Source organism: Oryza glaberrima, chromosome 1 (assembly GCF_000147395.1).
Source record: "Oryza glaberrima chromosome 1, OglaRS2, whole genome shotgun sequence".
NCBI classification, from domain to species: domain Eukaryota; kingdom Viridiplantae; phylum Streptophyta; class Magnoliopsida; order Poales; family Poaceae; genus Oryza; species Oryza glaberrima.
This window is the reverse complement of record NC_068326.1, coordinates 16,995,388-17,010,388: the sequence shown is the minus strand read 5'-3', so window position 1 is coordinate 17,010,388 and position 15,001 is coordinate 16,995,388. Positions and strand designations below refer to the sequence as shown.

General features: G+C 40.1%; 2 protein-coding genes across 2 annotated transcripts; one reads left to right on the top strand and one right to left on the bottom strand.

The window, feature by feature from the left end:
- Window positions 1-1,692: 1,692 nt before the first annotated feature.
- On the top strand, window positions 1,693-7,890 carry LOC127762914 (uncharacterized). The gene is made up of 4 exons (XM_052287451.1): window positions 1,693-2,741; window positions 4,535-4,643; window positions 5,709-5,844; window positions 6,733-7,890. Exons 1-4 carry the CDS (start codon window positions 1,693-1,695, stop codon window positions 6,849-6,851), a joined length of 1,413 nt encoding a protein of 470 aa, XP_052143411.1. The 3' UTR covers window positions 6,852-7,890.
- A 2,975-nt stretch (window positions 7,891-10,865) lies between these two features.
- Window positions 10,866-13,391, bottom strand: LOC127764160 (stress-response A/B barrel domain-containing protein HS1-like). The gene is made up of 2 exons (XM_052288997.1): window positions 13,069-13,391; window positions 10,866-11,200 (listed from the first exon to the last, which is right to left on the bottom strand). Exons 1-2 carry the CDS (start codon window positions 13,215-13,217, stop codon window positions 11,008-11,010), a joined length of 342 nt encoding a protein of 113 aa, XP_052144957.1. The 5' UTR covers window positions 13,218-13,391; the 3' UTR covers window positions 10,866-11,007.
- Window positions 13,392-15,001: the final 1,610 nt, after the last annotated feature.

The following is a 15,001-nucleotide window of genomic DNA, read 5'->3' as shown; positions in this document are numbered from 1 at the left end:
ATTAATATCAAATTAATCGTATTAAATCTAGCATTAAATATGTTATTATAATATATTTATTTTGTGTTGAAAATACTATTATATTTTTTATAAATTCGATGAAACTTAAAGAAGTATGATAAAAAAAGTTAAATGATTTACTATAATATAAAACGGTCGGAGTATAACCGTTAAAAAGCTTCACATTGGGTCAATGGGTCGGTCGTGCTTTCGGGAGAATATTACCAATCGGACGTCCGATATCTCAAAAAACATCGGTTGGTCAAAATGTTGTAGCTGACCAACAAGTGAAACATTAATTTATATATAGTGCAAAAAAAAAAACAGCAACTGAAACATTTAAAAATTTTATGAAACACAGTGAAGATACACGTTGAAACATATTGGTGTCACTTATGAAACAACGAGAGTTAATAAATTGAAACATATATTTTTCTTTCATCAAAATATAATCTTGTGATATCTTGTTGTAAAGATTTAATTATAACGAATACAACGGTGTGATCGAATCATAGATTGGATAAGTAGTTTAAAAAAAATCATTTTAAAGACCGCTAAAATGCATGCATGCAAATAGGGCTGAAAACGGTACGGAAACTTTTCGGATTCCGGACCTATTTTTGAAAATGGAATCTGTCGGTCGGAATTTTTTCAGAATTTTTCGGAAACAGAAACAAATTCGGAAATATTTTCTCGGAAATGGAATCGAAAATGATGAGGGCAGTTTCCGTCAGAACTCGGAATCGGTCGGAAACTTTCTGGAAATCTTCTCGGAATTTCCAGAATTTTTTTCGGAATTTCCAGAAATTTTGTAATTGAAATACCCTGGGTTCTTTTTTTAATCACTTAATAGTGAATACCATGGTGTTTGTTGTTATTTTCTTGAAATTATTTGTTATGCAAATCTAAAATTACATAAGAATATTTTTTTTCCTTCATTGGGATTTACCAACATCATTACTCTCTTAAACATAGATAATTTATTCTATAGATTGTGTTTTGTGATGTACTGTTAATACTTAATAATTGGACTTATATGATTGTGTTTTATGATGAATCGTTGACCGTTGAGACTTGAGAATTGGATTTATCAGTTTGAGCGATTTTTTATTCCGATAAATTTTCGGTACCGTATTTGCGCCAGTTCGTTTTCGCTCCGTTTTCGGTTTCGATAATATTCGATTCCGTTTTCATATCTGGGGTTTCCGATTCCGATTCCGATATATGAAAACAAAAACGATAAAGATGTTTCCGTCCGTTTCCGTACCGTTTTCACCCCTACATGCAAGCATTGATGGACGGTAGTGGCAGTAAAAACAGGCGCTGAAACATATAGATATAACGTATGAAACATGAAGTATTAATAGTTTGAAACTTATATTTTTCTTTAATCGGAATATAATCATGTGATATCTTGTTATAACGATTTAATTCCAACAAATACAATGGTGTAATCGGATTTTAGATCAGATAAATAGTTTAGGAGAAAAAATTATTTGAAGTTTGAAGACAAACCCCGATACGTCTCTCTCATTCTGATTGACCCTTCCATAGGTCCCACACCCCCATGCACACTTGAAAGCACAGACTTATATGAAGCGTGTTCGCATGAAGCATGTTCGATTTTTCTCTTTTGTCCGAAGGTGGGTTGAACTATGGAACACAGTCTTCAAAAAGAAAAGAAAGGAAACAATGGAGCACGGGGGCCACGTGCTCCTGTCCTGTACCACCCCACCCGTTCACAAGCGCCCGCGCCACCCTCCCTCGCTCTCGTGCTCCCCCATTCCGCCGTCGCCGGAAGGAATGGCAGCCACCGCCCGCCCCGCGCCGCGGCCGCTGCCGCTGCCGCTGCCGCGGTCTCCGCTTCTACCTCGCTTCACCCAATACAACAGCCCGGACGATCCACCTCGCGGCCTCCGCGGCGCCAGACGCCTCACCCTCTCCCCCTCTCCCGCGCGCCGCCGCGCCCGCTCCCTCCACCTCCGCTGCCGCCTCTCCGACTCCGCCTCCGACCCCGACCCACTCCGCGTCGCGTTCGCGTGCGGCGGCGCGGGGGGCCACGTCTACGCGGCGATCGCGCTCGCCGACGAGCTCCACGCCTCGCTCCCGTCCTCCGCCTCCCTCTTCCTCGGCGCCCCGCCCCCCTCCCTCGAGTCCGACGCGGCCGCCTCCGCGCCCTACCCGTTCGCTCCCATCCCGCGCTGCCTCCCGCACGCGATCCTCGACGCGGCGCTGCACCTCCGCCGCTTCCGCCCCCACGTGCTCGTCGCCACCGGCGGCGCACCGGCACTCCCGGCCTGCCTCGCCGCGCTCCTCTTCGGCGTCCCCTTCGTGATCCAGGACCAGGACGCCGGCCCGGCCCCCGCCACCCGCCTCCTGGCGCCCCTCGCCCGCCGCATCTTCCTGGGCTTCAACGCCCCCGTCCGCCTCCTCCCCAAGCGCAAGTGCGCCGTCTACGGGAACCCCGTCCGCATGTCCATCCGCAAGTGCCGGATCTCCAAGGCCGACGCCATGGCGAGCTTCTTCCCGAGGATTGGGACTGTGGGCGAGGAAGGGGTGGAGGTTCTGCTCGTGCTTGGTGGTACGGAGGGGTCGCCGGAGATCAATGTCGCGTTGCTGAACATGTACTACGAGATGCTGAGAGAGAGGAGGAATAGGTACATCATATGGCAGACAGGGCCGGAGGGGTTCTGCGAGATGGAGAGCCTCGTCAGGAGCCACCGCCGGCTACTTCTTACCCCGTGAGTTCCTTTCCTTTGGATTTCTCCGGTGCTGTTTAGCCACTAGATTGATCTGAGCATCCAGCTGTTACTTTTGTGTGCTTCTCATAATTAGCATCTACTACATTTCTGATTGTTTCAATAGAACTAGTCAAAATTTGGTAGAAATTAAGATGGCCAATCATCCTTAAATTTATATTTTACACATGTATGACGGCTAGTTAGTATTTCTATGGTAATGGAAGTAATGGATGCACACAACTAGCAAGTTAGTACTGAGCAATGGAAGTTCAAGGGAGGAATTCAGTTCGGAATGCTGGTGTTATATAGCCAAATTATCCTTATTCGATGGAACTGATCATATTTGTTTAGGCTCTTTTTTTGTTCTCTTAGGGAAATACTCTGCTTTCTCAGGGAAATACTCTCTTTTCTTCCTTATTCTTTCAGTCCAGTATATAATGGTAGTAAGAGCATCATCTTTTGACATTATCTTGAATATGAAAGAAGGTAGTAGAAACTATTAAAGTGACCATACATTCTAGCTTTGGTTTATTCAGTAAACTCAAACCCATTCCCGAATCATTCAGTCATTACATGGCTTCAGCAAAACTTATTTAGGGCCTCTTGGAAGGGAAAAAAAAAAGAATCACATGAACCGTAGAATTGTAGTATCGGAATGCCATGTATTATGAAGCATGACATTGCTTCATAAACAAGATACTGAAGGTCATGTGCTCGGTGATTCCTACGATGTCATGTATTTTGAAGGGACCATTTCTAGAAAAGTATGTAGAGAGAAAATGTCCTGAACTTCTAAAAAGGAAAATAAATATCAGGTTATCTGAACTCATGGTTATTTTCCTGTTTGGGAGCATAAGAAAATAATTATATGTTCTAGACAACACATGTAAGAAAAGCTTTGAAAGATTAGAATCATCCAAAATTCCCATTGAAAGTTGTACAATCCAAACTTCCAAAGATACCGTTTGGTTCTCTACTTCTCTAATTATCATATGCAGAATCCAGCTTGCAGGTTTTCCAAGATTGTGATATACTCCCTCCGGTAAATATTATTTGATGTTTAGGACAACATTCGGCCACACTTCTAAAATTCTAACAATCAATTTAACATTGCAATAAGTTTTAAAAATATAAGAAGCTTATTATATTATGATAGTATTTTTTTAGGCAAATCTACATATTCCATTTCTTGTTTCTTAAACTAAGCATTTAAGAAATTGTTGATGGTCAGAATTTTAAAAGTTTGACCGAATCTTGTCCTGAAAGTTAAATACTTTTTACCAAAGGGAGTACTAGGTAAATATATGCCATGGATAAAAAATGAATCATGTTGATCCTAAGATTTTTCAAAACAAATAGAAGGATCTTTCATCAAACATCTGTTATAAGGAACATTTGACAATGTTTGGTCATGCTAATTGTAAAATGAACTGACACATGGCAATTCGGTCATCTTGGAACTTTCTGTGTAAAATCATGAATAGAAAGGGCAAGTAAGAGGAGAAATGCATGCGGAAGATTTATTTTGTAATATTAAGGAATTCAGGAACAATTCATAAAATACTGTGGTGTGTAGTGGTGACACTGGGTGGGGTCCGATAGGAGATTCACCATCACCACTACCTTTACCTTATTCTAGAAATTTGCAGCCTGTCAAGGGCATGTTCTTTGGGAATGCTTTTAATGCTCTGTGCAGTAGGATGATTGGTAAAGTATAGGTTGAACAATTATCATATTTTTAAGTTCACAGTCAGTTCTGTGTGCTGATGATATATGTTGTTTCCTCTTTGAAGGTTCTTGCATGAATTGGACAAAGCATATGCTGCTGCTGATGTTGTAGTTTCTCGAGCTGGTTCTATGAGTTGCACTGAAGTACTGGTCACTGGGAAACCATCAATTTTGGTATCATATACTGTCATGGAACTCCATTTCTTTTCAACATATGTACTTTATGTGTTCTATCTTTTATAAAAATATCATCCGATAAACATATATGTGTTCAGTACAAAACCACTTGTTCTGCAATGAATATTAATCTTGTAACAGCTTAAGAAATTACCATATGGTAGCATGTCTGGAGCACCGATAATATATGCGTAGACCTTTCAATTTGCAAACAATATGAAAGGCTAATTGCTTGCTGGTCATTAATGGGTACTGTACACAATGGATTCTATGAAACAAGGGCATGTAGTTCTAGGCTTTTAGTTGCCTAATCAATGCGTTTTACCTTGTGATCCTTCTTGGTGCATCTAAGAATGCCCATGTTTGGTCCCTGAGTTTTAGTCATTGCTGGCCATGTCATGCGGCACATAAATATGTAACTGTTAAACAAAGTTACAAGCAGTTGGAGATGGCGTTGCAAAATTCTGAATAGCAAGTCTTTTTACTTCTATGCTTCTAGTATAAGGGTTATGTTCCTTGCCCTTTTGTATATTTTTAGCAGTATCTTAACAGCTCATTGAAACATATTAATCAGATGAAATGAAGAGCAGAAGACTTATGCTTCATCAATCTCAGTGTCATGCATTAACCTTTCATTAATAACTTGTTCTATCCTTCGATTATTGATATATGTAGCTCAGATTTTTTTACAAGCTATGTGATGAAGTCAATGTTTAAGGCAACTGAAATAAAATAATAATATGTTTTCAGAGGCCATGCTTTTCATAGTTATACAAGATATGTACACAGAGTTACAGAGTATTTATTACTGGATACATGTTTAACTCTACAATAGTCTAGCATAACACATAGATTCAGTACCTAGTCTATCATCATGGTTGGTACATGCAGCACTGATTTGTTTGTTGGAGACTAGATAAGTAACAGTATGGTCCATACTGTTTGGTGGTTTGCTGTAAACATGTTATGGCAAAGTTTGAGATGCAGTGATAAACATTTTAGTAAACATCTTTTTTTATCACTTGTTTTTGCACAAATTTGAGTTATTCCCTCTTTCTTCAGATACCCTTACCAACAATGGTGGATGACCATCAAACCAAAAATGCATATATTATGGCTGATGTCATGGGAGCAAAGGTCATAACAGAAGATGAACTTGATTCTAGTAGTCTCAGATCTATAATTGATGAAGTTTTCGGTACGTGGCATCTGTATTTAATTTCATGACTTATACATGCTAATCTTAAACACAGTAAATTCGGAGTTCATGACTTAATTTATTGAATTGTGGCGTGCCATATCTGCAAGATCAGAACTGACTAAACTAGGACAGATAAATCTTGACATATATCCAATATTCCAATGGTCTTTCTGCTGGTTTTTGTTACTTCTGGCTTCTGGTTAGTTTTTATTGCTATGGCCAATTGGCCATAGCAAATGGCTAATGGCTCCACAAGTGAGTACGCAAAAGGAATTTGCTAAAGGCTACCATTTGGTTTGATGCCAAAGTTTGGTAGTGTGAATGAAATCTAACACCATTTTTGGGTAGTTCAAGAGTAGTAATTACTTGTAAGTAAAATTTCTCGTCCCAATTTTGCACTACCTCAAATTTGGTATAATCTTGACATATATCCAATATTCATCATACATTACTTTTAGGTTTTGACAGTTCAAATTACAGATCTAAGTAAAATATTTGTGAAAGGCCAAAATACATAAAGCACTGTACACTAGTATATACATTACACTTATGACATTTGCATATCAAAATTTGGTTTTCCTATTGGATACAGGTCAAAGAACCTGTAAAATTCAGTCTTAATCATGTGGCTGAACACAGCTGACCCAACAGAATAGACAAGAATATGGGTAATAATTTATATTTTTCTGCACGGCTATGACTGGGCAATGACCTGATCCCCCTAAGTTGCTCAAAAGTCTGGAATAGATCCTATACCCAAATTGATCATTTAGAATTTCATACCAATGTCCATAGCATCTGATTGATCATTTAACTCTTTTCTGTTTCGTGGTAATCTTGTTCTTTGGTCACAGTGATGTGTACTGAGCAATTTTCATTTTTCAGGTGATGAGAAATTGATGTCGGACATGTCTCAGAAGGCATTAAGTGCAGCTCGTCCTAATGCTTCAACTGATATTATTCGTCACATCTGTTCGCTGGTTGGCTCATCCTGCACAACATAAAACTTGTTTACACATTACAACATCAAATGCTTAGTTACTGTGCAACAGAATCACATCTCAATTTTGAGGCCTATACTGAAGGTCTCTAGCTCTCATCTTTCACACAAATGGCTACAAGACAATCTGAGAAAAATAAAAATGATGGGGAAATGATACCTCCAGGTAGTGTTCACTTATGTGCCACCTATATCATGATGTAGCTTTGCACAAATATTTCTGCAAGCAAGGTATGCAAGATGGCTAAATTTCCTGTGTAGCTTCAAGAGGGCTGCGCAGCGCCTTTCTTCCACTTCGCAGCCAACTAAGAAAGCTGTGCTCCTCTCTCAAAATCTCTTCAAATCTGGTTGATATAGATCCGTTTTATAGTGGATTTCGTGAGCAATTTGACAAGGAAAGGTTATCTTCCTCCGTCTCGCTTTCTTTTTGTCAGTTTTACGAGATGATTTGGAGATTAGGAGATCAGGAGTTCTTTTGGGCCCGAAGTATGACTGAGATAAGTGTGTTGCTAATTTAGAGGTTGGAATTTTGTGTGGATGAGAATTGTTTGCATATGTGCAAATTATATTGAATTATTTATAGGATGATTTGGTAGGCATTGTAAGTTTATGTTAAATTTTGATAATTTGTTTGATTCAGGGTCATGTTTAAATCATGGTGGTAATGTATGTTGTAGATGGATAAGTTTTTGTAAGTAATATATGATGGTCGATTTTTTATATCGATAATGCTTAATTTTATTTTGTTATAACGGAGATGGATAGATTGGTTATTGTTTGTTACGGTGGTAGAACTAGATGCTGGCATAAACGAAATTAGTTTCTTCTCAAAATTCAGAATGGCTCAAATTAGTAGTTCTTGTCAACAAGTTTCTTCATTCTTGTTCTTTCGTACCGCTCGTTCTTAATTAGTAACACCACCTAAAAGTATCAATGCTTATCAAAATTCTTATTCTTGCACGTACCTAGCAGTAGCAATACTTCAACAACTGACCTTGAGAAACTTCAGAAAAACAGTACTCCCTCCGTTCCATAATAAGGGATTTTGAGTTTTTACTTATAATGTTTGACCAATCGTTATATTCAAAAAAATTTTTATGCAAATATAAAAACGAAAAATTGTGCTTAAAGTACTTTAGATAATAAAGTAAGTCACAAAGAAAATAAATAATAATTCTAAAATTTTTTGAATAAGACGAATGGTTAAACAGTGCAAGCAAAAACTCAAAATCCCTTATATTATGGGACGGAGGGAGTAGTTCATGGGACACGAGAGAGAGAGAGAGAAAGAGATCACAGAGGGTACTACAACCAGGAGTTATCTAGCCTCCATTGCTGGCCTCTGCCGACACTGCCGTATCTGCCACCTATGCCTAGTTGAGGTAGATGCCTCTGCCGAACCTGCCATATCTGCCACCTATACCCTAGTTAGATGAGAGAAACTAAAGATTACGTATAGGAGAAAACCTGAATAGAATTATAAAAGAGAAATTGAACTTTGGATTTGAGATCTTTTCTTTCTCTAGTCTAGAATCATTGTTTCATCTGTCGTCTATTGGAGCGGCACTCCACACAAGATTGGAGATATGTAGATGAAAAGACAGATGGGAGAAGAAGACAAACTCAATTTTTTTAACGACTAGTAATATGCCCCTAGTCTACAATCGACAAGCCTACAGAGCATCTCCGAGAGAATGCCTAGGTGGTTCTCCAAACCAAATTTTAGCTCGTGAAGAAAAAAAAAAAGCCCTTCAACGACCTTTCTATCCAAATGGCCAAGCCATAAGCCATATGGCTGGCCAAATACTCCCCCCTCCCCCCCTCGCCTCCTCCAACGTGCGAGGAGGAGCAATAGCGCTGCTGCGAACTACCTCTCCCTTTGGCGCCCTGGTTGGAAACACTCCCCCCCCTCTCCCTGCCTCTAGAGTCGGCGTCCACAAGGTAGGCGGCTACTATCCTCCTCGTGCGCCTCCTGTCGCGCTCGTCCCTCCAAGCCGCCTCTCTCTCTAGCACATGCCCTCCAACGCCGACGCCTCCTCATCCTCTGTCGTCCGTCTCTGCCTTCCTTGCCATCCTCTGCGCTGAATTGGCCTCCGCCGCCATCACCTCCCCTACCGGTGCGAGTAGCATTAGCAACACGGGCTAGACTTTAGTGAGGCAAGCTTGGGGCTATCGTGTGTCGGCAGTGGCGACAATCTCCACATCCCGAGAGGGGTCCCGAAAGTGTGCAAGCGATGGGGCCCTATTGACAGTGGAGAAGCAGCCCCCCTCCCCTGAGCCGCGCCCAGTAGGTGGCGAGTTCTCGCTATCGCGTCGTTGCCGTTTTCCTCTCCCTTGGCCGCGTCCTCGCCGCCACTTATGCCTTTCAACTACCACCATCCTCACTTGGTCCTCCATCCCGTTGCAATCGAGATAGAGAGGGGAATAATGTGAGTGAGAAAATGACATGTGGGACCTATGGTTAGAATAGAGAATGTAATAGACAGGATGTTGGAGTGAAATATAAATTTGGCTCTCCTTTTTTTTTTTTTGGCAAGCTGGCCAAATAGATATTTGGAGAGTCAGATTTAGAGAGTATGTTGGAGATGCTCTTAGAGATGTGCTACGAGGTGATCGAGAATTAAACTTTAGATTTGGTGGTTACTTAATTAATACGCTCTAATGTCGGAGTGTGGATAGAAGGAGGATGACTTCGCTTTTAAGGTGTGTGGGGAGGTCAATGTCTAGGAGCGAGGGCACAAAGGAGTGATCGCGTGAGCTACTCGGGGTAGGTCCCTAGAGCCTGACCCAAAGGCTCCCTATCTTCCTGCCATTGTTATCTAGATTCTGAGAATCTGTAGCTGTAGAATTCAAAAGATGAACTAAGACCCTGTTTGGTAGAATTTCAACTTCAAATTTTAGCTCCAGGAGTTGGGTCTGGAGTAGATTTATGGAGCAGCCAAAACCCAGCTCCACATCCCTAGTTTATTTTATGAGAGCGCTCCATCTAGCTCCGCTCCTATTTTAGGTGAGCCGAAACTGTTTGGCTGAGCTCCAGCTTTAGAAAAGGTGGAGCTGGAGCTGGAGCTGTGCCAAATATGCCCTAAAAGTCAAAAACTAGAAAACCTAGCTTCTCATAAGCTAACTACCAATCAACAAGACTTTTAGAATCTTAGGCTCCTCCAAACAAAATATCAACACGATCCTCATTACATATATCTTTGACTATTACCTTCTTAAATCAAAAACTTTTGAAAATAAAATCTGCTATTCCCATGTTCATGTGACAAATCATATTACTTGTACTAGTGAATACAGTTTAGGTTTGACTGCACATTGTAAAGCAGCATCTATTTTCTGAGTTCAAGAATGGATGAATTAAATCTGTTTCTATTGAGGAGCTCTGCAAATGTTATCTATGCATGATTAATCGAGTTTTGTCAAGTGGAAAACTCAGTGGACTCTAAACAAGCCTGTTTTGGATAGAGGACAGTAAACTTGAAGTTCAACACAAAGGACTCCTATTGATTTGTAGAACCATGAAGTATACTCTTCTATTATTCTTGGTTATACAATTCCGCTCTCAGACTCAGTATCACACAGTTTTTACTGCACAAAATCTTGGATAATACAGAGGTTAACGTATTTGACATCAAAAAACTTATTTGAAGTATAATAAAAACTGCAAGTGCTTAAAGGAAAACTCAGGTATGGTATATATTATAAGACACTTTGACTATTTTCTACTTCAAAAAAGTTTCTACTTCAAAAACTTAAGTTTGACCAAATTTATAGAAAAAACATAACAATATTTTCAACCCCAAACAAATATACTATCAGAATATATTCAATGTTAGATTTAATATAACTATTTTGGTGTTATAAGAGTTGCTATGTTTTTCTATATAAACGTTGGTCAAAATTGTAGAAGTTTGACTTAAAAAAAATTGAAACATCTTATATTATGAAAAGGAGGAGTATATTGGAGGCTAGCTTTTTAAAACATAACAAGCAAACTATTTGGATTTCGTACAACAAATTGAACAACTGCTCTCGAAAGGTAATATATCGGGCAAATTTATTCAGCATGAAAGTTCAAATTTGGGTAACTAAAAATAAAATTCTCCCAGACATTCTGAAGTGCAATTAACGATGAAAGAAGCATCCAAACTGTTATTAGCTCAGCTGTTATTTACGATAGTTGGCTTGTAGTCGATTATGAGGGTCTTCTCCAACACAGGCAGGAACTCGTTTGCAAATTCAACATGTGCTGGGTGTTCAATGTACTCCTTGACTCCTTCTGTGCTTTCAAAAGTGGACTCAAATACGTGTGTGAATCCTTGGTGCATGTTCTCTATGCTCACGTCAGTTCCCCTGCAAATTAAACAGCACATTTATGGTTTGATACATGGATCATCAATGTAGCAAGTTTGCACCAAGAAAAATGATTTGACAGATGTCCCAAATGTGATCTTGGTTCTTTATCCAACAGGGGAAATGTGTTAAACGACTACTGCTAAAAACATGCACCCACATTTATCGTGTCCGTGTTTTTGCTACCAGAAATGGTTAAGGGATAAAATGGATAAATCCAGAAGGGCTTTCCTGTGGCAAGGTGGTGGACCAAAAAGAGTTTCGCTTGGTCCCAAAGTAGAATGGAGGATCGAGTTTTAAATTTCCAAGGTTAGTAAACTGCCTCCTATGCAAATGGAGGAAGCTATTGACCATGGGAAAGGATTGTGGCAACAAACTGTAAATGCATTATAATTTAGAAGGGTTCATATTGGCCAGTGAAATAACTGACACAATGTTCTGATGGCAACTTGGTCTCCTGACCTAGGAGGGAGGTCAGTCACACTAGTAGAAGACTGGAAAGCAAGTTTATCTCATTTCTTCATTATTATTCCAGAAACCTGTTCAAGTAACCAATTATAGTTTCATTGGAAAACACGGGTGCGACAAAAAAACACAGGATATTTTCCATTTCTTTTGCATAATGCACAGATACTTTTATCTACACTTTATATTGGAAGAGAAAAGGACACGTATATTATGAAACACACAAAAGTAAATTGTCCTAGTGGCACAATATAACTGGCATCCATGATGCCATGCTTTCTTCTTACATTACTTGAAGTCGTGAACAAGACCATTTAAGTCCCTAAATATACGAAATGCTATAGGACCAACATGTGTTAATTCCTTGCACATGGCACATTCACAGCAAACATAGAACTTTAAGGTAGAGGAAAATTTTACTACTCCCTTTGTCCCAAAATATAACAACTTTTAGCCATTAGAATTTGTCCCAAAATATAACAACTTCACCAACATTCTTTTCCCAACCAATCACAACCCTCCACCATTCATTTTTCCTACCTACCTCCACTACTCATCTAATCACAACCCTCTACTATTCACTTCTACCTACTTTCTCCGTTTCACGATGTAAGTCATTCTAGCATTTCCCATATTCATATTGATGTTAATGAATCTAGATAGATATATATGTCTAGATTTATTAACATCAATATGAATGTGGTAAATGCTAGAATGACTTACATTGTGAAACTGAGGGAGTACTTTCTTAATAACTATGTCTAACTCTAAAACTTTTTATATTTTGGGACGGAGAGAGTACTAGTTATTTGAGTATAATGGTTTTCACCTGGAGGACCATTTGTTTGATTAACCTAACTTCCATGTTATTTTGACTACAGCGTTGGTCCTCTGAGTCTGAGGGGGGCGCGCCATGCCTTGACGTTCTTTAGTCGGAAGCGTCACGCGTCGGTAATTCGGTCATCATTTTGTGTTTATGAGTATCAAATTGCCGAATTTAGCAGCCAAAGAAAACTGAAAGATCTAGTACAATCGGGAAAGTAACCGTATAACTTCTCTAACCCGTAGTCCTGTATAATTGGTTTTGTTCTCTAAATCATTATGTTTTATTATCAATATACACCAGGCATATGAGCATATCTTTTACCTTCCTTTCAAACATAAAAAGTTTGCCTAGTGCGTAGAAATATCACCGACTCACTAGATCCATGAAAGCTACCAAAACCCGTTCACTATTTACAACTGTGATACGTTCTAGTACTCGACAATTCGCAGTGCTCCCAAACCAGCGGCCGAACAATTCGTCGAGCACCAGACAGGCACCGAACAAATGGGGATAAACGGTGCATCTGTACGAGACGAGGAGATCGAAAGCAGGCGGGTGGGAAGACAAGAACACCAACCAGTGGAAGGCCTTCATGGAAGGGACGAGGTCGACGAGGCCGGCATAGCCGCGGATGAGCTGGTCCAGCCGCTCCGGCGCCACGTCCTCCTTGAACCGCGCCAGCAGGATGTGCTTCACCACGCCGCCGCTCCCGGCCTCCGCCGCCATCGCCCTAGGGGCTTGGGCTTCTCGCTGCTGCAGCAGCCTCCCTCGCTACCTAGCTCTAGCTCCCCCCGCGCGCTCTCGATCTCCGATCTCCCTCTGCTCTCTGCAGCTCTGCTCGATCTCCCGATTGGCTTGGCAAATAGTGGAGTAGTAGAAGCGGTTGGAAATAGAGAGAGAGGAGTCAACGGTCTCCAAGAAATAGGCACCCATCCCAATGGTGGGGACGTCGTGCGGATAGTGACGAGCCATTTTAAGGTCTTTCTTTTTTTATTGTCTATAATTATGGCGATAGATTTTTATCATAAACACAGTCGAATTTTCAGCCTTAAGATTGGCATGAAGATTCGTGCTCGCAGGGCATCGTGTGTGGATTCGTGCTCGCAGGGCATCAGCACACACGCTTTGCTGTTTTTTCTAATCGTTTTATTCAAAGATTACCGAATCTGACTGTTTTATTCAACGATTTATGTTGCATGATGATTAGATACTCCTATACAAATTTACACAATAGCTTACATCCCATTTACACACCACTTACATATGTAATTTTAGGATTTACATACATAATTTTAAGATTTACATATGTAATTTTGGAACTTACATTCTAAATACACTAAAATTACATATGTAATTTAGAGACTTACAATGTAAATACATACGGACTATTTTTTGGTGAAAAATATGGCGCAATAAATCAATTTTGGGGAAAATCAATTTTGCCTTCTTTTTTACAACTCAAAAACTTTGGATTCGGATCTGGATCCAATGCATCACTACAGAGATACTACACCCGTACCAAAATATAAGCATTTTTAGCTATGAATCTAGACAACTATATGATCAGATTCATAGCTAAAAGTTGCTATATTTTAGGACGGAAGAAGTACACAAAACAGTAACGCTACAGTGATTATTTACTGTAGATACAGGATGGAAGTATTGTACTATCTCCGTGCTCGTAAAGGAAATCGTTTAGGACAATGTTTAAGTCAAACCTTCATAATATAAATCATGAATAACTATCAAGCTATTGAGTTTAAAAATATAAAAATTATATGAATAGATTTGTCTTGAAAAATACTTTCATAAAAGTATACATATATCACTTTTCAATAAATATTTTTATAAAAACAAGAAGTTAAAGTTGTGTTTTGGAGACTGTGTCGATGCCAAAACGACTTCCTTTATGAGTACAGAAGGAGTACACAACTTTGCCAGCTTTACTGTAGTGACGATCGGATCCGTCCGCCCTCGAAGGGATGTGTCAGGGTTATGGATACCACATACCTAATAGTAGTCGACTAAATATCGGCAGGACCCACCACATACCATGTCCAATACAGAAACAACCTGCTGATATAGGAGGAGTTCTGGATAAGAAAAGACAACCAGAGTTCTACATGGAAATGACAAGGACTACTCCGATTGTATCCATATTGGTTTCCCTAGTTCTACTTGGATAAGGGGACACCTATGGGTATAAATACAAGGCCCCCTAGGAGGAGAGGGGGGCAATGAACATAGACGGACACGACCACCTCAATCAACATCCACCATAGAAGACAGAAGATCAATATACAAGCCAACATACGCCAGGACAAGACGCCGGATATCGACTTCAGGGATAAGCACGGCTAGTCCCCTACAGTGTCTCCGGATACTGTCAGGAGAGACGAAAGCGTTATCTCTGATCTCGCTGGGCACGGATTCGAGGAGGAAGACTACCCTGTTGTCAACTACGAGTCAGAACTACAGACCGCCATGTCGACAACAGTTAGATAGGCTAC